At 49.1% G+C, this 23,175-nt stretch overlaps 2 protein-coding genes across 2 annotated transcripts in view; both read left to right on the plus strand.

The window, feature by feature from the left end:
- Positions 1–23,175, plus strand: part of THY1 (Thy-1 cell surface antigen) — a 97,693-nt gene that overhangs the window by 46,681 nt on the left and 27,837 nt on the right. The gene's annotated exons all lie outside the window — the stretch shown is intronic.
- Positions 1–23,175, plus strand: part of USP2 (ubiquitin specific peptidase 2) — a gene marked incomplete at its 3' end in the record, with an annotated part of 58,115 nt that overhangs the window by 28,656 nt on the left and 6,284 nt on the right. Inside the window, 1 exon segment of the mRNA XM_087703788.1 lies at positions 23,070–23,120. Coding sequence (XP_087559914.1) covers positions 23,070–23,120 — 51 coding nt within the window.

Below are 23,175 nucleotides of genomic sequence, written 5' to 3' on the forward strand. Positions count from 1 at the left end.
CGGAGTCGGACATCAGTGGGGCAGACGAACAGCTGAAGCCTGTTCCCAGAGTGTGCACGCGCAGAGTTGCCAGACGAAGGGAAGAGCTAAAGAACCGGGGTCGACTTGGGAGTGAGGCCACAGGTGAACGATGAATGGCCCCTCCCAAAGGAAATAAAAGAGGAGCAAAAAGGGAGTGGAGTTTGCAGGAGACAATTAGTTGGCTTCATTGCTTCATGACTCTCCGAGATTCCTTGCCAGGTTTTGCAGAAATCGGCCTGGCAGCTCTCCAAGCCAGATAAGGTCTGTGACCGTAAATCCTCCTTTGAAAGACTTTGCTGGATGTGAATGAGCAGAATTCACAGCCAATTAATAAAAGGAATTTTTTTTTCTCGGGACCAGGAGTTTGCTTTCTGCTCTCGGGAAGCCTCGGTCCGAACACGTTTTGTCTTCCGAACGTTTGGACTCGTGCTGGAGCCCTTTTTCAGGGAACTTCTCTCTAGCTTGTCAACTTGAGTGACTTGGCAAAAGATGGGGACAACAGTGACTCCTGAAAAATCCATGCCAGGTTGAGGAAAGGATGAAGTGGAACCCTTTGCATTGAGCACAGATCTCACCTTTGGGTAGGACGATGAGCCTCAAGGTGTGGCTTTTGGGGGTGTCACACCTGGAGGAAAAGGGACACGGTGGCTCAGTGGCTAAGACACTGGGCTTGTTGATCAGAAAGATCAGCAGTTTGGCAGTTCGAATCCCGAGCACCACGTAACGGAGTGAGCTCCTGTTTGTTGTCCCAGCTTCTGCCAACCTAGCAGTTCGAAAGCATGCAAAAAATACGAGTAGAAAAATAGGGACCACCTTTGGTGGGAAGGGAACAGCGCTCCGTGAGCCTTCGGCGTTGAGTCATGCCGGCCACATGACCACGGAGACGTCCTCGGACAGCGCTGGCTCTTCGGCCTTGAAACAGAGCAAAGCCCCCTAGAGTCGGGAACGACTAGCACAGATGTGCGAGGGGAACCTTCACCTTTCCACACCTGGAGGAATAACAGCTGGAAAGCACAGAGAGAGACCCGGAGCGAGGTCTCCACCGAGTTCCCCATCCGTGGGGACCGCCTACAAGGCCCTTCTCTCAACGCCTCTCGGGACTATTGACATAACAAGCTGGCGTATGTGTGTGTGTGTACGCGGGCGTGTGTGTTTGTGCGATTCTTTGCATGTTCCCAAGTGAGTATTAAGTGATTATATCGGTTACATAAAAAAACGGGGACTTGTGCCAAGGACTGAGAGGCAGCAAAGCAGGAATTCTGACTCTTTCGCTGCTGGTTGAAGCAAGCGATTGATTTCCTGCATCATTGAGAACTATTTGGTGGTTAAGGTGCTGGGATAGAAACCAGGAGATTTGGAGTTCTAGTCCCACCTTAGCCATGAAAACTGAATGGGTGACACTGTTTGTTTGTTTGTTTGTTTTTATCCTGACCTTTGGGCCAATCACCAGGAGACTGGGAGTTCTAGTTCTGCCTTAGGCACACAGGTTAGCTGGGTGACTTTGGGCCAATCACCAGGAGACTGGGAGTTCTAGTTCTGCCTTAGGCACACAGGTTAGCTGGGTGACTTTGGGCCAATCACCAGGAGACTGGGAGTTCTAGTTCTGCCTTAGGCACACAAGTTAGCTGGGTGACTTTGGGCCAATCACCAGGAGACTGGGAGTTCTAGTTCTGCCTTAGGCACACAGGTTAGCTGGGTGACTTTGGGCCAATCACCAGGAGATTGGGAGTTCTAGTTCTGCCTTAGGCACACAAGTTAGCTGGGTGACTTTGGGCCAATCACCAGGAGACTGGGAGTTCTAGTCCTGCCTTAGGCACACAGGTTAGCTGGGTGACTTTGGGCCAATCACCAGGAGACTGGGAGTTCTAGTCCTGCCTTAGGCACACAGGTTAGCTGGGTGACTTTGGGCCAATCACCAGGAGACTGGGAGTTCTAGTCCTGCCTTAGGCACACAGGTTAGCTGGGTGACTTTGGGCCAATCACCAGGAGACTGGGAGTTCTAGTCCTGCCTTTGGGCATGAAAGTCACCAGGGGTGATTTGGGGCCAGTGCTTCTCTCACACCCCCAACACATCCCACAGAATTCTTGTGGGGAAAGTAGGAGGAAGGAATGCTATATGTGCTCCCCACTTTGTGTGTTAATTATAAAGTCCTAAAGGTAGAGTTAAAAAATAAAAACGATGCAAACGGAATATTGTTCCCTTCACGCGCCAAGCATGCTGTCGTTCACCATGCGCATCTAGCAAAATTCTACACACACACACACACACACACCCCATCCCCCAAAGGACAAACTGGGAAAAGATCAGCATGGAGCCCTGGTGGCGCAGTGGTTAGAATGCAGTTACTGCAGCTAATTCTGCTGGCTGCTGGCTGCCTGCAATTTGGCAGTTCGAATCTCACCAGGCTCCAGGTTGACTCGGCCTTCCGTCCTTCCAAGGTGGGTAAAATGAGGACCCAGATTGTTGGGGGCAAATAGGCTGACTCTGTAAACTGCTTAGAGAGGGCTGTAAAACACTGTGAAGCGGTATATAAGTCTAAGCATGATTGCTATTCCTTCCTTCCTTCCTTCCTTCCTTCCTTCCTTCCTTCCTTCCTTCTTTGTGGTTAGGCTGCAGTATTGCAGGCTAATTCTGCCAATTGCCAGGAGTTTGATCCTGACTGGCTCAAGGTTGACTCAGCCTTCCATCCTTCCAAGGTGGGTAAAATGAGGACCCAGATTGTTGGGGAAAAGGGGCTGACTCTGTAAACTGCTTAGAAAGGGATTACTTCCTCTGCTTTTGCTATTTTCCTTCTTTCCTTCCATCCTTTCTTCCTCACATTTCCTTCCCATTTCCTTCCTTCCTTCCTTCCTTCCATCCATCCATCCATCCATCCATCCATCCATCCATCCATCCATCCATCCATCCATCCATCCATCCATCCATGCTGTTAGAATGCAGGATTGCAGGCTAATTCTGCCAATTGCCAGGAGTTCAATCCTGACTGGCTCAAGGTTGACTCAGCCTTCCATCCTTTCAAGGCCACTAAAATGATGACTCAGATTGTTGAGGGGGGCAAGAAATTGACTGTAAACTGCTTAGAGAAGGCTGTAAAAGTCCCATGAAGCGGTATATAAGTCTAACCATGATTGCCCTTCCTTCCTTCCTTCCTTCCTTCCTTCCTTCCTTCCTTCCTTCTTTCCTTCCTTCCTTCCTTCCTTCCTTCCTTCCTTCCTTCCTTCCTTCCTTGTGGTTAGACTGCAGTATTGCAGGCTAATTCTGCCAATTGCCAGGAGTTCGATCCTGACCGGCTCAAGGTTGACCCAGCCTTCCATCCTTCCGAGGTGGGTAAAATGGGGACTCATATTGTTGGATGCTGACTCTGTAAACCGCTTAGAGAGGCCCGTGAAGCACCGAGAAGCGGTACAGAAGTGCTTTTTGCTCTGCAGCCTCTGCTGCGTTTCTCTCATCCTAACTATCTTTTTATCCGCTCCTAATTTGCAAAGCCAGGAAGCCCCAACTCTATTAATAGTTAAGGAATGACTCCTCCGAGTGCAGTGAACCTGAGCTAGCAATCTCGCAAGGATTACCGAGGGAAGGATTTGTAAGAAGGGACAAGGTTCAAACCAGTCCAATGTTCTTCTTTCAAACTTGTTCAACTTATTAGTTCAAAGGGGGAAAAAAAACCAAATGTAATAATTCCTGGAAGTCTTGATTAAGGCCCAAAGCTCCGATCTTCTGAGCATTTGAGTGATTGCCTTTGATCTTAGTTTCCCATGGGAGCCTACCACGTTCTCCCAGAAATCTTCAGTTTGATGGAAGGAACTGGAGATGGGTAGTCCTCCACTTATGACCATAATTAAGCCCAGAATTACAGTCCTAATAGCAATAGCAGTTAGACTTTTTTTTTCATCTCATAACTGTTATTAATAATATGTGTTTGTAACAATTTTTCTCCCCTGCAATTGACAATATAATTGAAATTGCTTTCTTACCATCCCATAGACCCATCTTATTTTACAACAATCCTACTTCTTCCTTCCTTCCTTCCTTCCCTCCTTTCATCTCTCCTTCCTTCCCTCCCTCCTTCCCCCTTCCCTCCCTCCATTCTTCTCTCCTTCTCTCCTTCCCTCCTTCCTTCCCTCCTTCCTTCCCTCCTTTCTTCTCTCCTTCTCTCCTTCCTTTCCTCCTTCCTTCCCTCCCTCCTTCCCCCTTCCCTCCATTCTTCTCTCCTTCTCTCCTTCTCTCCTTCCCTCCTTCCTTCCCTCCTTCCTTCCTTCCTTCCCTCCTTTCATCTCTCCTTCTCTCCTTCCTTCCCTCCTTCCTTCCATCCCTCCTTCCCCCTTCCCTCCCTCCATTCTTCTCTCCTCTCCTTCCCTCCTTCCTTCCCCTCCTTCCTTCCCTCCTTTCTTCTCTCCTTCTCTCCTTCCTTCCCTCCTTCCTTCCTTCCCTCCTTTCTTCTCTCCCTGCTTCCCTCCCTCCTTCCTTCCCTCCTTCACTTCCTCCTCCCTTTCCTTCCTTTCTTCTCTCCTTCTCTCCTTCCTTCTTAAGTATTTTAACTTATTGCACCTGTGTCTGGTTTGCCAATTGCCCAGATAGGACAGCACTCCAGAGGGCCAACATCATTGCCCAGATCATGGGTTAGCAATAGCAATAGCAGTTAGACTTATATACCGCTTCATAGGACTTTCAGCCCTCTCTAAGCAGTTTACAGAGTCAGCATATCGCCCCCAACAACAGTCTGGGTCCTCATTTTACCCACCTCGGAAGGATGGAAGGCTGAGTCAACCCTGAGCCGGTGAGATTTGAACCACCGAACTGCAGATAGCAGTCAGCTGAAGTGGCCTACAGTACTGCACTCTAACCACTGCGCCACCTCGGCTCTAAACCGTCCTGGTTATTAAATGGATGTCGCCGATTTTGTGATCTTTTCTGAAATGGTTGTTAAATAAACATAGTGCTCACTGCCTGCAACCAAGTTCTGAAATGAGTGTCATAAAGTCCCTTTTTCAGGGCTCGTTACAAACTTCGGTCACTAAACAAATCGGTCATAAGTTGGGGGACTGCCTCTCAAGCCAAGTCCGGCGGCTCTTCCCACCAACTTGGGGGAACTCACAGCTGCGTGTGGGTTGCCATTGTGTTCCAGCCCTGCGCACGCACATTTGCCGGCCCCGTGAAGCTTGCACCAAAGACGCAATGACACAATTGCCAGCCTCCTTTTTTCCTGAAGCGGCTTGCATGGCTGCTTGTGCATCTCAATAAGGCATCGCTTCTGGGCCGCTTTCGCGCATGCACGCATGAGGTCATGCGCCTCCAGTGCACCTCCCCCACCCCCCCTCCCCGCTGGCTTAGCCTCCCTGGTGCAACTTTTATCTCTGGGCTCCCAGGGAGCATGAAACGGAGAGGCTTAAAATTCCACGCGACAAATGATGCTGGGAGGAGGGGAGGGGACACACACACACACACACACAACCAGCGCACTACACCCCGTCTCGTTGGGTTTATTTTTATCCCTGCCAAAAATAGCTCTACTTCAGCTAAGCTAAACATAGTTTTCTCTGCAGCAGGGCCTCTGTGCACAGAGATTGCCTGGAGGGTGAAGGAAAAGTGGGAGGGGGGAAGAGAGGAATGAAGGTGGCTTGATTTATTAACAATAAGTGAGTGTTCATTTGTGTTACTTTTGTTCCAGATGTTATAGTATATGATTTGCACGTTCTCTCCCTCTCTCTCCTTCCCTTCCTCCCTCTCTCTCTCTTATCTATCTATCTATCTATCTATCTATCTATCTATCTATCTATCTATCTATCATCTATCTATCTATCTATCTCTATCCTCTATCTATCTATCCTCTGTCTATTATCTATATTTATATGTCTATATCTCTATGTTTTTTATTTGTGCTGATAAATAAATAAATAAAGGGAGACTTATCAGCACAAATAAAAAACACAAATATAACAAAGGCAACAGTAAAAATATTGGGTTTCTGTCGTGATGGACTCTTGTGACGAGCCGATTGACAGATGATGGAAGCAGTTAGCTTCCTCCCATAATTGGGGCTTATCAGGGGTTGTAAAAATCTAATAGATCTCTATCTATCTATCTATCTATCTATCTATCTATCTATCTATCTATCTATCTATTATCTATCTATATTTATATCTATCTGTCTATCTCTATCTGTCTATCTCTGTCTCTCTATCAATCTATCATCTGTCTATTATCTATATTTATATCTGTCTATATCTCTCTCTAGCTAGCTAGCTATCTTTATCATCTGTCTATTATCTATCTATATTTATATCTATCTATCTGTCTATCTCTATCTATCTGTCTATCTCTATCTATCTGTCTATCTCTATCTGTCTATCTCTATCAATCTATCATCTGTCTATTATCTATATTTACATCTGTCTATATATCTCTCTCTCTAGCTAGCTAGCTATCTTTATCATATATCTATCTATTATCTATCTACCTGTATTTATATCTATCTATATGTCTATCTCTATCTATCTGTCTATCTCTATCTATCTTCAGACAGTCACTAAATGAACCGTTGTAAATTAAGGGCTACCCGTAGCCTTGGTAGGCAGGAACCAGAATTGGGGGTAAGGAGGGAAACTACATCTACTTTCCCCCCATAGAAATCAAAAGAAGCCAAATCAGTGTTTAAGATGGATGGACTTCAACTCCCAGAATCCCCCAGCCAGCCTGGAATTCTGGGAAATGAAGTTCACCCACCGTAAAATTGTTGTTGTTAGTTGTGAAGTCAAGCCCGATCCATCGTGACCCCATGGACAACGTTCCTCCAGGCCTTCCTGTCCTCTCCCATCCTCTGGAGTCCATTTAAGCTCACACCGGCTGCTTCGGTGATTCCATCCAGCCACCTCCTTCTCTGCCGTCCCCTTCTTCTTCTTTTGCCCTCCATCCTTCCCAGCATGAGGCTCTTCTCCAGGGAGTCCTTCTTCCTTCTCATCAGGTGGCCAAAGTCTTTGAGTTTCCTCTTCAGGATCTGGCCTTCTAAAGAGCAGCCAGGGTTGACCTCCTCTAGGACTGACCGGTTGGATGGCCTTGCAATCCTTCTTCTTTTGCCCTCCGTCGTTCCCAGCATGAGGCTCTTCTCCAGGGAGTCCTTCTTCCTTCTCATCAGGTGGCCAAAGTCTTTTGAGTTTCATCTTCAGGATCTGGCCTTCTAAAGAGCAGCCAGGGTGGATCTCCTCTAGGACTGACCAGATGGATGGCCTTGTAATCCTTCTTCTTTTGCCCTCCATCCTTCCCAGCATGAGGCTCTTCTCCAGGGAGTCCTTCTTCCTTCTCATCAGGTGGCCAAAGTACTTGAGTTTCCTCTTCAGGATCTGGCCTTCTAAAGAGCAGTCAGGGTTGATCTCCTCTAGGACTGACCGGTTGGATGGCCTTGCAGTCCAAGGGACTCAATGCAGGAGTCTTCTCCAGCACCAGAGTTCAAAGGATTCCATTCTTTGGTGCTCAGCCTTCCTTATGCCCCAACCGTCACAGCCATCCATGGCAACTGGGAAAACCATCGCCTTGACTAGACACACTTTTGATTGGCAGGATGATGTCTCTGCTTTTTAGTATTCTGTCTAGATTTGCCATTGCTTTCCTCCCGAGGAGCAAGCCTCTTTTAATTTCTTGGCTGCAGTCCCCATCTGCGGCAATCTTGGGAGCCCAGGAAAATAAAATCTGTCCCTCCCTCCATTTCTTCCCCATCGATTTGGCAGGAATTGAAAGGGACGGATGCCATGATCTTAGTTTTCTTAATGCTGATTTCAAGCCAACTTTTGCACTCTCCTCCTTCACCTGCATCAAGAGGCTCTTAATTCCTCTTGACTTTCTGCCATTAGAGGAATGTCATCTGCATATCTGAGGTTGTTGATATTTCTCCCGGCAATCTTAATTCCAACTTTTGATTCATCTAGCCCCGCCTTTTTCATGAGGGGCTCTGCATGTAACTTAAATAGGCAGGGCAACAGTATACAGCAGAGGTCTTGTAGATTTCAACTTTGGGGACTCCTGACTTACAACCTTGCTGGTGTTGAAAGAAATGTCCTTCTGGGTTCGGCTCCAAGTGGGGAAGAAGACACTGGAGACATGGAGGCTGCTTGGAAAGATGGTTTATTGTTGGACAGGGCCACATGGCTTGAGCCCTGAACAGAAAAGGTGATCACATGCTTCAATGTTGGTGGAGAAGAAGAGAAGGGGTTGAAGGAGGGGCTTGCTAGGCTTTTTATAACCTGTTTGGTCTCACCTCTCTGTTTCCTGTTCCTGTGTAAGAAATGTATTCTGATTGGTTGTCAGACTCCCATGGTGCCATGCAGGGGGCTACTCTCTAGGCTGTTTGAATCCATAGATGAGTTCTCAGATGCCATGTGGAGAGTTGAGTAAAAGGCCAATCATGCCTTTCTGTAGCTGCTGCTGAAGTCTTTATTACGTAAAGTGGGCTAGCCTGGCTAGTCTTAATGGGCCTATTGACAAAGTGCGGGTGGGCAAGAAGCTACAGGCAACTATTCTGTCTTATAAACATGCTTCTTTTCACATCCAGAGAAATATTCTGCCTTTTCAATATTTCCTGGGATATTTCATTTTTCTGGGAGAGGGCTGGATGATAAACACACTGGAAACCCTAGAAAAATCATTAAAATGAACCAGAGTTTTGCGTTATGATGCCATCTTTGCCCTTATTGTTGCTGCTGTTGTTGTCCCCTGGGCACATGCTTGTAAACATTATGTTCAGCATTACCATCTTCCTTTTAATTATGTCTCATTGTTGTATTGCTGGTGGGTTTTTAAAAACCAGCTCGCATGCTGTCAACTCTGCCAAGCCGAAGGAAAGAATGACTTTGGGCGAAAGAACTTAAGTATTGAATAGAATAACAGAGTTGGAAGGGGCCTTGGAGGTCTTCTAGTCCAACCCTCTGCCTAGACAGGAAACCCGGCACCACTTCAGGCAAATGGCTATCCAGCATCTTCTTAAAAACTTCCAGTGTTGGAGCATCCACAACTTCTGGAGGCAAATTGTTCCACTGATTAATTGTTATAACTATCAGGATATTTTTTCCTTAGTTCTAGGTTGCTTGTCTCCTTGATTAGTTTCTACCCATTGCTTCTTGTCCTGCCCTCAGGTGCCTTGGAGAATAGTTAGACTCCCTCTTCTTTGTGGCAACCCCTGAGATATTGGAAGACTGCTATCATGTTTCCCCTGGTCCTTCTTTTCATTAAACTAGACATACCCAGTTCCTGCAACCGTTCGTCCTATGTTTTAGTCTTCAATCCCTTAATCTTCTTTGTTGCTCTTCTCTGCACTCTTTCCAGAGTCTCAACATCTTTTTTACATTGTGGAGACCAAAACATTAGTGTCAGTGTATCCTTCCTTAATTTCTCCCTATTGAGCTCTTTTTTCTATCAGGAATTTGGAAAGGGAAGGGCCTGAGCTGGGGGGATTTTGCACATTCCAAAGGATTTGCTTTAAGAAGAAAGCCTAGGAATGAAAGGGGAGGGGGCTCTGCTTGAAAGGCAAAAGAAATGCATTTTCCCCCCTCCCCTCCAATAAATAAGGAGCCTTTGAAATGCACTTTTCATGCAAGATTGTATTGTAAGTTTCTATTTCTCTGAGCAGTTTCATCTGGTGTAGCCTTCAGCGGTTATTAAAATTAAGGGTGGGCAAACCAATATCACACACCCCTTCCTTTCCTCTTTTCACAGTAGTGGGGAGGGGGGTGAAGGGGACTGGAGCAGTGGCTGAAAATTGGGAAGGCTGTCTCTCGTTTAGAGGGGGGGGAGTCCTCTAAAATGCTGCTGTAATGACTATAACATTATAGATAAGTAAGTGTGTGAGTGAGAGAGAGAGAGAGAAAGAAAGAAAGAAAGAAAGAAAGAAAGAAAGAATAAATAGATGACAGACCATAGATAATAGAACAGAAAAGAACAGAATAACAGAGTTGAAAGGGACCTTGGAGGTCATCTAGTCCAACCCCCTGCTTAGGCAGGAAATCCTATATCATTTCAGAGAAATGGTTGTCCAACCACTTCTTTAAAAACTTCCAGTGTTGGAGCATTTATAACTTCTGTAGGCAAGTTGTTCAATAGATGACAGATACTGTAGATAGATGGGTAGGTAGGTAGGTAGGTAGGTAGGTAGGTAGGTAGGTAGGTAGATAGATAGATAGATAGATAGATAGATAGATAGATAGATAGATAGATAGATAGATAGATAGATAGATAGATAGATGATAGATAGATAGATAGATAGATAGATATAGATAAGGTAGGTAGATAGATATAGAATAGATGATAGATGATAGATGATAGATAGATATAGATAGATAGAAGATAGATAGATAGATAGATAGATAGATAGATAGATAGATAGATAGATAGATAGATAGATAGATAGATAGAAGAGAGAAAGAGATAGATAGATAGAGATAGATAGATAGTTAGATAGATAGATAGATAGATAGATAGATAGATAGATAGATAGATAGATGATAAAGAGAGAGGGAGGGAGACAGAGAGAGAGATGAGAGAGAGGGAGAGATGATAGATGATAGATAGATAGATAGATAGATAGATAGATAGATAGATAGATAGATAGACAGACAGATAGCAGAGAGGGATAGAGAGATAGATAGAGATAGAGAGATGAGAGGGATAGGATATAAATAGATTCATAGTTACATAAATGATACCTAGATAGATATACAAAATACATAAAGGTATATAGAAACATAACATTGATCGATCAATCAATCAATTGCGCGGGGGGGGCAATTTCCTACTCTGAACTCTGGGAATGGGGGAGGGCTCCGCACTTTCTAGCCCCCCCTTGACTCTCCACCCCCCCCCCTGTGGGAGCTGAGCCCGCCCTGGGCGAGGGGAGGGGGCTGCCAGCGGGCGTCCCTCGCGCTCCCCCTTCCGCGCGGCTCCGGGCACTCGGCCGTCGGCGCCTCCCTCGAGGGAGCCCCGCCGCCCGCCCCGCCCGCCGCCCGCCCCTCGCCCGGCTTGAGGTCAGAGCCGCCCCGGTGCCGCCTTCGCCTCTGCCAGCCCTCGCCGGAGCTGTGCCCGGAGCCAGGTCGCCCGCTCGCCCCGCGCCCGTCGGAAGAGAGCCCCTGCCGAGGGTCCAGCGGCAGCATGCGCAACTCCTACACCGTCACCCTGCCCGCCTCGCCGCTGCCAGGCGGGCAAAAGGAGCTGCGCCCCCGGGTGCCCCTGCCAGGCTCCCTGCTGCTCTCTACCTTCGTGGGGTTGATGGTCAACAAGGCGAAGGTAGGAGAGAGGGGTGGCCGGGGGAGGTGGGTGGCCGGGGAAGGTGGGTGGGTGCCCTCTGCTCCCCTTGGGCTGGGCACCCGATCGCTCCCTGCCGCTTTTCACCTTCGTGGGGCGAAGGTAGGAGGCAGCGGCGGCCGAGATTGGGTAGGTGGGTGTTAGGGGAGTCTCCCTCGGGTTCTGCTCCTGCCCTCTGCCCCCCTTGGGCTGGGCACAGGATCGCCCGGGACTTGCCAGGCAAAAGGGGCAGGGGGCGCCCCGCGGCAATCGAGCCAGATCCCGGGCAGGTGTGTGGGGGGGGGGGAAATCTCTCCCATCCCACCCAACCTCCTCTTTGGACTACAGCTCCCATGCTCCTGGGCTGACCGTGGCAAGAGACGCGCTCCGGGCGGCTCGCTGGGGAGGGCGCAGGGTTGGGGAAGCGGCGCTTTGAGGCCCCCTTCGCGGGATAGGGGGGCGGTGGGGGGGGCGGGGAGGACCTTCGGGATCCCTTCGAGGCCGATCGCGGCCGAAGCGGCTTGCTTTTGAATTAATCTTATCGCTAATTCACGATAAGGCTGAACGTCCCGCAGTCGGGTTGAACAAGGCGCACGTGTGAAGCCAACTTGGGTTTTTTAAGGACGGCTTTCGAATTGGGAACCGACCAACCGGCTGGGTTGGTTGGGACTCGCCTGCTGGGGATGATAGGAGTTGTAATGCGAAGCGGCTCCAAAGTTGCGGTGATGGAAGAGGGTTGAGTTCAGCTTGTCTGCCCCACATTTCTAGGGACAGGTGAGGACAGGTGTTTTGTAAGGCAGTGTTTCTCAACCTTGGTGACTTGAAGTCCTGTGGACTTCAACTCCCAGAATCCCCCAGCCAGCATAGCTGGCTGGGGAATTCTGGGAGTTGAAGTCCACAGGACTTAAAGTCACCAAGGTTGAGAAACACTGTTGTAAGGTGAGATCAAAAAATCCACAATGGTGCAATCGAGATACTCCACGCAGGATGCACCTAGTAGGAAAGCTTTGAGTAGGCCCTTCTCGGGTAGTCACCCCTGGGCTGCTCGATTCATGGGTGGTGATTGCAGCTTCTTACAAAACGTCTGGTTTTTATGCCAAGAAGCCTTTTGAGGGGGGCTCCCAAACAGCCAGGAAAAGATCAGGAAACAGGTAGACCCTTTTCCAACAGACAAGTTTTGGGGAGCTCACCAAAGCTTGCGCCTTTGAATTAAATTTGTCTTTTGGAAAAGGGACATTTCATGATCTCCTGCACCACCCTAACACAATTCTGCAACAATTGCCTCAATATATCAACCTTTAATCTCAGAATGCCTCTTCCTGGGCAATATAATGTTTGTCCCTGCACCAACTTGAAAGCATGAAAGTAGGGAGGGGTGGAGTTAGCTTGTCTGCCTGTGTTTAGAAGCCCTCATTTGAGAGAGAGAATGAGAGAGACAATGAAAGAGGGGGGGTAGGAGAGAGATAAGGAGAGGGAGAGAGAATGAAAGAGAGAAGGAGGGAGAGAATGAAAGAGAGAATGAGAGGGAGAGAAAGGGAGAAAGAGAATGAAAGAGAGAGGGAGGGAGGGAGAGAGAAAGAGAATGAAAGAGGAAGGGAGGGAGAGAATGAAGGAGAGAGAATGAGAGAGAGGAGGAGGGAGAGAATGAAAGAGAATGAGAGAGAGAGAGAATGAGGGAGAGAGAGAGAGGGAGAAAGAATGAAAGAGAGCGGGAGAGAAAGAATGAAAGAGAGAGAGAATGAGAGGGAGGGAGAGAGAGAATGAAAGGGAGGGTGAGAATGAAAGTGTCCTGACAGAAAGAGAGCGAGAGGACGGAGGGAGAAAGAGAATGAAAGAGAGCGAGAGAGAGCGAAAGGGAAGGAGGAGAGAGAGGGAGAGAATGAAGCAGAGAGAGAATGACAAAGAGGGAGAGAATGAAAGAGAGAATGAGAGTGAGAGAGAGGGAGAAAGAATGAAAGAGAGAATGAGAGGGAGAGAGAGGGAGAAAGAGAAAAAATGAAAGAGAGAGGGAAGGAGAGAGAAAGAGAATAAAAGAGAGGAAGGGAGGAAGAGAATGAAGGAGAGAGAGAGAATGAGAGAGAGGAGGAGGGAGAGAATAAAAGAGAAAGAGAGAGAATGAGGGAGAGAGAGAAAGAATGAAAGAGAGCAGGAGAGAGAGAATGAAAGAGAGAGAGAGAATGAAAGCAAGGGTGAAAATGAAAGTGTCCTGACAGAAAGAGAGGGAGAGAGAAGGACAGAGGGAGGAGAAAGAGAATGAGAGAGGGAGAGAGAGCGAAAGGGAAGGAGGAGAGAGAGGGAGAGAATGAAGCAGAGGGAGAATGAAAAAGAGGGAGAGAATGAAAGAGAGAAAGGGAGGGAGGGAGGGAAAGAGAGAAGCAAAAAGGATGGAGGAGCAGTTGTTAAGCTCACACCCTCAGGAGGTCCTTTGCCCACAGAATGGAGAAACAAGGCATTTGCTGGGCCTCTTAAGGGCTTTGCTTAAAAGCAGCTTGTTGGCTTTTTCCCACTGTAAGAACAAGAGATCAAAATGGAGGGGGGGTGAGGGGGAGGCTTCCATCTTGCCTGCCTGTCTCCAGGAATTCAAGAGACACATGCATAGGTGGGGGGGTTGCAAACTCCCCTCCCCAAAAGGTTTGAAAACCCTTTGTTTCCCCGCCTTCCTACAAAAAGAGAGGAGGGGGGAATTGGAAAGAATAGGGGGGGGAGGGCAGGAAATACAAAGTCTAAATCTCCCCCCCCCTCTCATCTCAATAGACCTTTCCAGGCTCAGGACAGCTGTGGGCCCCTTTCCTTTGTCCCCCCCACCCTCCTACCCCGCAGCAGTCCGAGGAGTCATTTTCTAGCAGGACAGACATCTGCAATCTTGGGGGTGGAAAGATGACCCACCCACCCCCAGTTCCTTTCAGGCGGGGGCTTCTATTCAGCAGACCTTCTTTATCTGAAAATCTCTCCCCCACCCTCACGTGGAGGTCAACCCATGCATAATTGGGGAGGGGGAGAACTCTGCATTTGAAGGCACAAGGAGTGGCGGGCCAATGGGATTGCGATGCATGGTTGGCATTCCAGGTTCTGGGGAGACAAAAGAGCGAAGGTCAGGGATTCCTGCTTTCCTAGCAAGGATTGTCTTGCAGAACCTCGGGCACTTCTCGGGCCCTGGCGGGATCCATGCCCTTCAGGTGCACCTCGGCTGTTACGTAACCCGCCTGTCCTCTGCACCTGCGGTGGGGGCAGGTCGGTGTGCCTTTGTTTTTTGCCAGTTGAATGAAGCCGGCCCAGCGTTATGTAAAAAGCTCAGCTGGCCTCTTTGCCCCCGCTGCAAACTTGGCACTTCCTTGGTACGAGAGGCCCAAGGTCTGGAAAGCGCCAATCGCAGCTGGCTGGAAGAGGGAATGAAAGGACAGGACGGGTCAGTTTTGGAATCGGGAAGGTTTGCAAAGCTCACCGCCGTTGGGGCACTTGATACAGGGCAGTAAAGAAAGGAGATCAAATTAGCCATCGACGGACCCAGAGACATAAACAATGTCTACATGCGGTGCAAAAGAGGCCAGGACAAGGCGAAAAGGGGGACAGAAAATCCTAAATATCAGCAATCAGATGAGACTAGATTAACACCGAGATTAATTCAGACCAACAATCAAGAGGTAAACAATACCCCAGTTAAGGACCTGCCAATCAAGCTAACAACAGTAAACAGCCCAGCGAAAGAACTCCTAAGACCACCAACACGGACAGGGCAAGCCACGAGAATATAAACCCCATTTCTTCCTAGCCCTGATGACATTCCCTAGCTGGCTCATGAAACGTCTGGAAGGAAACAACACAGTTCAGAGACTCCCAAGGACCCCCCCCCCCAAAGGGGAATTCTCCTCCTTGCTCCTGGTCTGTTTCTAAGGGAAGGCAGGCGGGGGGGGGGGGCAGAAAAACAGGAGTTGCAGGAAAAAGAGGGTTTAGGAAGGAGAGGGGTGAGGGGGTGGCTCCGGGGCGCGCGATTACGCATCCCTTCCCCCCCCCTCTCTTTGCAAAGCTCTTCTATTTTCTCTGAATCTTTTTTTTAAAAAAAACATTTGGATTGTACGTTTTTCTTTATTATACATCACATTTCCAGTTTTGCAGCCGAATCGTAGTGGCTATGTGGAGCTCTTTTTGAGTTTACATAGTTTTATACACCCTGATTATAATCAATATTCTCTTAATCGTGCATTTATAATCCCTTTCAAATGCATAATGTTGTACGTCATAGTTACACACATTATTTCCATAATTGTACCATAGCATTCTATATATTTATCTCTCTCCTTTCCCCTCTCTACTTCCTTCTCCTCTCCCGTCTTCTCTCTCCTCTTCTCCATTTCCCCTTCCTTCCCTCTCTCCTACTCCTCTCCCCTTGTCCATTTACTTTTCTTCTTTCCCCTCTTTCCTTCTCTCTTTTCCTGTTTTCCTCTCCCCTCTTCTCCATTGCCCTCTCCTTCCCTTTCTCCTATTCCTCTCCCTTCATCCATTTCCTTCTCTCCTTTCCCCTCCTTCCTTCTCCTCCCTTTTCCCTCTCCCCTCTTCTCTCCCCTCTTCTCCATTGCCCTCTCCTTCCCTCTCTCCTACTCCTCTCCCCTCGTCCAATTCCTTCTCTTCTTTCCCCTCCTTCCTTCTCCTCCCTTTTCCCTCTCCCCTCTTTTCTCCCCTCTTCTCCATTGCCCTCTCCTTCCCTCTTTCCTATTTTTCTCCCCTCATCCATTTCCTTCTCTTCTTTCCCCTCCTTCCTTCTCCTCCCTTTTCCCTCTCCCCTCTTTTCTCCCCTCTTCTCCATTGCCCTCTCCTTCCCTCTTTCCTATTCCTCTCCCCTCATCCATTTCCTTCTCTCCTTTCCCCTCCTTCCTTCTCCTCCCTTTTCCCTCTCCCCTCTTCTCTCCCCTCTTCTCCATTGCCCTCTCCTTCCCTCTCTCCTATTCCTCTCCCCTCGTCCATTTCCTTCTCCCCTCTCTCCTTTCCTCTTCTTCCTCCTCTTCCTTCGCCTTTTTTTTCCTCTGAATCTTGAGTTGAGGTCTTTCAACTCTTCTGTGTACTCAAGGAAGCCTCCCACACACTTAAGAGCCTTTCTTTGGTGAAAAAGGCAATGATGCCACGGGGTTGGGTGAGCGGGCGAGGGGGTGGGGGCTGATCGTCCCCCACGTAATCGTGATCACAACTCGGGTGGCAGTGAGGAGCAATTTCTGCCGTCTTCAACTCCCAGAATTCCCCACCCCAGCAAAGCTGTATTTAGTATGAGGGTGGGCTGCAGGGCATTTGAAAGGAGGAGACCCCCCACTCCCTGAATTGCTTTCAGCAAAACCTGCTCCAAAATTGTCCTTTCGAGACAAAAAAAAATGCCCGAGTATATACAGGCCCTCCAGGTAGGACTGAGAACCATCCCTTTGCTCTCAGCGGTTCGTTTTAAAAAGCATGCACCAGATAACTGCACCAGATACCCCGATGGTGCACGGCGGTTTGCCTTGTTGTCGTCGTTGTTTTCATTTTTGCCGGAGTGCAAAACGAGATTGCATCTGGAGCGCCTCAGGGTGGCCCAGGTATCGAGAGAGGCACGTTCGCCTCCCTCCTGGCTGCGGGGATTTGCAAGGGCAGGTGCCCGATGCCAGCCGCCCGCAGCGGAAGAATGCAAGCTGACAGGTCTCGCGTGCCAAAAGGATGTGCCAGGCCTCCATTCCTCGGTTTCTCCTTGAGGAATTTGGGTCTCCGCTTCGTGCTTCGTCGGGCGGGGAAAACCCTTGGGAGGGATTGGAACCCTTGAGTCGACGAAGTAGGTCCCGCAGGGGTCATTTCAGGTGGCAGCTTCGCCAACCCTTTGCCGGTCTTTGCCCAGGCCATGCTGGGCTTCGAAAGGTCCCCAGGTTCTCCGTTCTCCAGCTCACGGATGTCCCAAAGGTGCTTTTTTTTCAGGGGGCATCTGGATTTTCTGTTTTTTTTTCTTTTGAAGATGTTTTGCTTCTCATCCAAGAAGCTTCTTCAGCTCTGACTGGATGGTGGATAATGGAAGGATTTATATTCCTTGCAGACAGCTGGTCATTTGCATCCTATTAGAGGGTCGTTGAGGCCACTTGGAGGTTTTTCTTTTAAAGACGTTTCACTTCTCATCCAAGAAGCTTCTTCAGCTCTGACTGGATGGTGGGGAACAGAAGGACTTATATTCTTTGCAGACAGCTGGTCATTTGCATCCTTTGAGAGGGTCCTTCAGGCCACTTGGAGGCTTACCGGTGTCCTCAGGGTCACCTGAGGGGTGCAAATGGTTCCTGAAGTCTGCTACAGACCTTTTAGCGATACAATTTGGGGTGAACATCCTCTGAGCGGCGTGGGAGAAGGAATGGATTTCCAGAGGAAAAATTGCAGACTACAGGAACCATTTGCATCCCTCGGGTAACCCTGGAGACACAGATCAACCTCCAAGTGGCCTCAGGGACCCTTTAAAAAGGATGCAAATGACCAGATTTCTGCAAGAAGTCTAAATCCTTCCATTCTCCACCATCCAGTCAGAGCTGAAGAAGCTTCTAGGATGAGAAGAGAAACATCTTCAAGTCCAGTTGCCTCCTGGAAAAAAACCCCACCTTTGGGGCATCTACAGCAGGTCTAAGGAATCTTAAAAATTTCCCCCAGTGATTGCTTTTTCCTATAATGATTGCATGTGTCGAGGATTCTGACATGCAGGCAGTCCTCATTTAGCGACAGCTTGCACTTAACGACGGTAGTGAGAAACGAACCGTGCAATCCGATCTGGCCTTGACGACCTTCACGGGCCTTTAAAGGAAAACTCAAGTCAGAGGTTACAAGCACGGCGGCAGCTCCACAGAGCAACTGCTTCGCTTAAGGACCGAATTGCCAGTCCCTAAATGAGGAGTTTCTGGACTTCTCACAGATTGCATTCTCTGGTTTCATGAATTCGTCGCACCCTTTGGGTGCTCTGGGAAATCTAACCGCTGGCTGGCATCATCTTTGAGCATCTGTCTTGCGCCTTTTCATGCTAACAGGAAGCGCAATTCGTAGAGAGCCGCCGTCCCTTTCTGTCCCAGAAATACCCGCCAATATCCGTTGCGTTGCTGGATGGAGGTTTTTAATCCCTCTTATGCCGGGAAGGCTGTGATTTTCCTCTACGCTCATATTTTCCCTCTCGTCTGCTGTCCATTTTTATCCCTTCCACACCATAAGTAGCTTAGCCTGGGAAATGAGTGAATTCATCCCCTGGACGTCACGATAGAGATTTCCGCTCTATAGCAATAGCAATAGCAGTTAGACTTACATACCGCTTCATAGGGCTTTCAGCCCTCTCTAAGCGGTTTACAGAGTCAGCATATCGCCCCCAACAACAATCCTGGTCCTCATTTCACCCACCTCGGAAGGATGGAAGGCTGAGTCAACCTTGAGCTGGTGAGATTAGAACCGCTGAACTGCAGATAACAGAAGTGGCCTGCAGTACTGACGACTAGAAAGAAGAAGAAGTGAAGGGGAGGAAGGAGGAGAGGGAGGGGAAGGAGGACGAAGAAGAGGAAGGAAAGGAGAAGAAAAAAGGAGAAAAGAGGAGTAGAAAGAAGAAGAAGAAGAAGAGGAGGAGGAGGAGGAAGAAGAAGGAGGAGAGGAGAGAAGGAGGAGGAAGAAGAGGAAAAAGGGAAAAGAAAGAAGGAGAAAGATGAGTAGAAAGGAGGAAGGGAGGAGGAAGAAGAAAGGAGAAAGAAGAGTAGAAAGAAGGGAAGAGGAAGAGGAAGAAAGGGAGGGGAGGAGGAAGAGGAAGAAAGGGAGAAGAAAGGAGAAAGAAGACGACTAGAAAGAAGAAGAAGTGAATGGGAGGAAGAAGAAGGAGGAGAGGGGGGAAGGAGGACGAAGAAGAGGAAGGATAGGAGAAGAAAAAAGGGGAAAGAAGAGTAGAAAGAAGAAGAAGGGAAGAGGAGGAAGAAGAAGGGAAGGGGGAGAAGGAGGAGGAGGAAGAGGGAAAGGGCAGGAGGAGGAAGAAGCAGAAGAGGGGAGGAGGAAGATGAGGAAGAGGAGGACATGTCTCCCCTTCCCTCTTTTCCCGTGCCTGACAGGAAGCTGGCCTGGGGGGGGGGGGATGCGCCATGTGCCCAATTAGAGTGGAGTCGAAGCCATTTGGAGCCGAGTCTATTTTGGGCAGTCGTCAAGGAGAACGCGGCATGCCTCCCACTCACACATGTCAAGTGCTATTTGGAGCCGCCACCGGTGCGCCAGCCTCCCTCTCTGCCTCCCATTCTGGGGTGCCAAGGCAGCAGAACCCCCAAGATCTGGGCAAAGGGCAGGGATCGTTCTCCCCCTCTGGCCTTTGGCTGAAAATCTCTCCACCCCTTCGCCCAGAAATCCCCCCGGCTATTCTGCACCGGAATCTTTGGACGGGTGGTTTCGAAGGCAGGCCGGGAGGGGAAGCAACTAGTCCTCATGGTTTCTAGAGAGCAGAGAGAAAGTTGGAGGTCAAAGTCGGTCTCCGGGAGCCAGCCAAAGGTTCCTGCGCGAGCTTCAGCCAAGATTCAAAGACCTTTGCCCTACTTTGCGCCAGGTTTGAGCCCAGGCATCCTGAAGTGGCTAAGGGAGAGGCCGAGCCACAGGCTGGGTCCTGCTCAGTGCTGGGTTTCCCCTTGAATTGAATTGAATTTATTGCATTTATATGCCGCCCTTTTCCCCGAAGGGGACTCAGGGCGGCTCACAATCCAAGTCAGGGAAGGGGGTACAGATAAGGGATAAAAAAGACGAACAGAACAATACACAATTTAAAAGCACACAACAACCATACCATTCGAGGAGGGGGACAAAAGCTCTTTAGCCCCAGGCCTGTCGGAACAGCCAGGTTTTAAGGGCTTTGCGGAAGGCCTGGAGGGTGGCGAGGGTGCGAATCTCCACGGGGAGTTCGTTCCAGAGGGTCGGAGCAGCCACAGAGAAGGCTCTCCTCCGAGTAGTCGCCAGTCGGCATTGGCCGGCGGATGGAATTCGGAGGAGGCCTAATCTGTAGGATCTGATCGGTCTATTGGAGGTAATTGGGCACCCATCCCACTCCCCTCCCCCCCTCCGTGGCCCAATCCCTGCTTATTTGGAGGCCAAAAACCCCCATCGCCCACAAAATAATTATTCAGCGCCCAGATCTTCCCACGATTCTCCTTTTGTTAAAGTTGCCGGTTCTGCTTCAGAAAGCAGAGAGAGGGGAACGTACAGAACGATGCCGGGTTCTCGGTCTTCCTGGGCTGGTGATCGAAATCGCCCTCCGCGCAGTCTCCCTGCCCGGTCAGTTTCTCTCAACATTTCTGGGTGCTCTCCCTTCCGTTTCCCTGCAGAGTTGGGGGGGGCTTCTGCAGAAGGAAAGATGGGAGGAAGTTTGCAGCCACACCAAAGAATTAGAGCCACACCTTGATCCAGGCAAAGGTAGCGCCAGGCAGAAGTTCACCAGGTAAAGCCTTTGCCGGGCCAGTAAGGCTTAAAAATCCCTGGTCCAGAGAGTCCTCGTCAGGGGTGGGGTTCCAATGTTTTTACTACCTGTTTGCTCGTATCCGTGCATGCACAGAAGCGTCTGGGCGCATAGGAGCAGCCTCCCACCGCCGCTACTACCTATTCGCCTGAACCGAACCGGGAGCAACCCACCTCTGGTCCTCGTCTTACAAGTGTGACCGTTTCACACTTATGACCATTGCAGCAGCACCCCGCCCCGGGTCGTATGATTTACATTCAGACGCTCGATAACTGGTTCCTACTTACGACGGTCGCAGTATCCCGGGGTCACGTGATCCTCTATTCTGACGAGCGACACCAGATTCACTTAACGACCGTGTTGCTCATTTAATGACTGCAGGGATTCCCTTAACAAAACGTGGCACCAAACGTCGTAGAACAGGGCCCAACTCAATTAACAAGCGAGTTTCCCACTTGTTCTCACTTAGCAACATCCGCTGTGGTCATAAACTGAGGACATCTTCCTCTTGCGGGCGGGTGTGCGTTCGAGGGCGTGCAAAGGATTCACTTCTTAGGGGTGCAAAGCTCCACCTTGCCTGGTGCAGCTTCTCCTCCCTCCTTGCCCTTCCTGCCCTGTTTCTCCTCTCCCCACGCCAAGGAGAGGCTGAGCAAGGACACCGGCCGCTGGGCCTGGGCCAGCTGGACTCATTCCCACCCTCCGTCCGGGCCAAGAATTTATGTCCCGGCTCTTCGTAATCCGCCAAGATCCTGCGGTGTTTCTGCTGACGACTCTGAGGACTCGTCACCCAACTGGTTGGATCTCTCCTGTGGAAAGCGAGGCTTTGCCCCCCCCTCCCCCCACCAGTCCTTTGCCCAAGGGGCCAGTCCAGTGCGTGGCAAAGGCCGAGCGGTTCATGCCAGTCTCTGGGCATGGGTAGATTTCTATGTGTCTCTTGCTAGCTGATAGATAGGCAGGCAGAGAGAGAGAGAGAGACGATAGAGAGAGAGAGAGACAGACAGAGACATAGATAGATACATTGATTGATAGATTGATTGATAGAGAAAGAGAGAGAGATGATTAAGATGAAAGAGAGAGGATAGACAGAGAGACAGACAAACAGAGACATACATTGATAGATTGATTGATTGATAGAGAGAGAGACACAGACAGACAGACAGAGGATAAAGATGAAAGAGAGAGAGGATAGAGAGAGAGAGCTAGATACATTGATTGATTGATTGATTGATAGAGACAGACAGACATGATAAAGATCAGAGAGAGGAGAGAGAGAGACATATATTGATAGATAGATGATAGATAGATAGATAGATAGATAGAGATAGATAGATAGATAGATAGATAGATAGATAGATAGATAGATAGATAGATAGATAGATAGATAGATAGATCAGAGAGAGGAGAGAGACATACATACATTGATAGATGATTGATAGATGATTGATAGATGATAGATAGATAGATAGATAGATAGATAGATAGATAGATAGATAGATAGATAGATAAGAGAGAGAGAGAGTCAGACAGATGATAAAGATGAGAGAGAGAGAGAGAGAGAGAGAGAGAGATGATGGACAAACAGACATGATAAAGATGAGAGAGAGAGAGAGAGACAGAGAGACAGAGAGAGAGAGAGAGAGATGATAGACAAACAGACAGACGATAAAGATGATAGAGAGGGAGGGGGAGAGAGAGAGAGGAAGATTTTAAATACATTGATCCCAAAGGTTGTTTTGCTAGATGAGCTATTTTGGGGGGTGAATCGGTTGGAGCACTTCCAGTCCCTGGTCATTTGTTGAAATGCTTTCTACATTAAGAAGAAAACAATGAGGACTAGAAACATGAAAGCAGCGGAGCTCTGGGGCTAAGCCTGAGCGGAGCGTGGGATAAAAACTGGGATGTTAGAAAAAGGGGTTCAGGGCTCTCAGGTGGGGGGGGGAGTTCTTTAGGGCTGCTAGGCTGGTGTTTCTCAACCTGGGTCGCTTTAAGAGAGGTGGACTTCAACTCCCAGAATTCCCCAGCCAGCCTGGTTCCCCTTGGAAGGAGACGGGTTTCCTTTGCAGGGCTTGAATCCTCCAGTCCCGGGGAGTTCCACAGCCAGCATTGGAGCACACTGGAGGCTTGCAAATGGCTTCTGGGAAAAGCAAAAGAAGGCATGGTGCTTCCGAGTAGGGCCAGGCCTTCCCTCCTCTGCTAAGAGCAGCTGGGTGGGAAGCCCCCTCATCTGCCTTCCCTTCTCCCCGCCGGCTCCGCTGGGACCCCCGGGGCCAAGTTGCCCTAGAGTTTTATATGGTTGTTTGAAGGCTGCCTTGTCACAAACCGGGATTTCTTCTTCCTTTGCAGAATTCGAAAACGGTACAAGGTTTGACTGGTCTCCGAAACCTCGGGAACACCGTAAGTCTTCCTTCCTTCCTTCCTTCCTTCCTTCCTTCCTTCCTTCCTTCCTTCC

This window comes from Thamnophis sirtalis, unplaced genomic scaffold, assembly GCF_051295495.1.
Source record: "Thamnophis sirtalis isolate CommonGarterSnake01/CBP01778 unplaced genomic scaffold, rThaSir2_p1.2 scaffold_2, whole genome shotgun sequence".
Classification (NCBI taxonomy): Eukaryota; Metazoa; Chordata; class Lepidosauria; order Squamata; family Natricidae; genus Thamnophis; species Thamnophis sirtalis.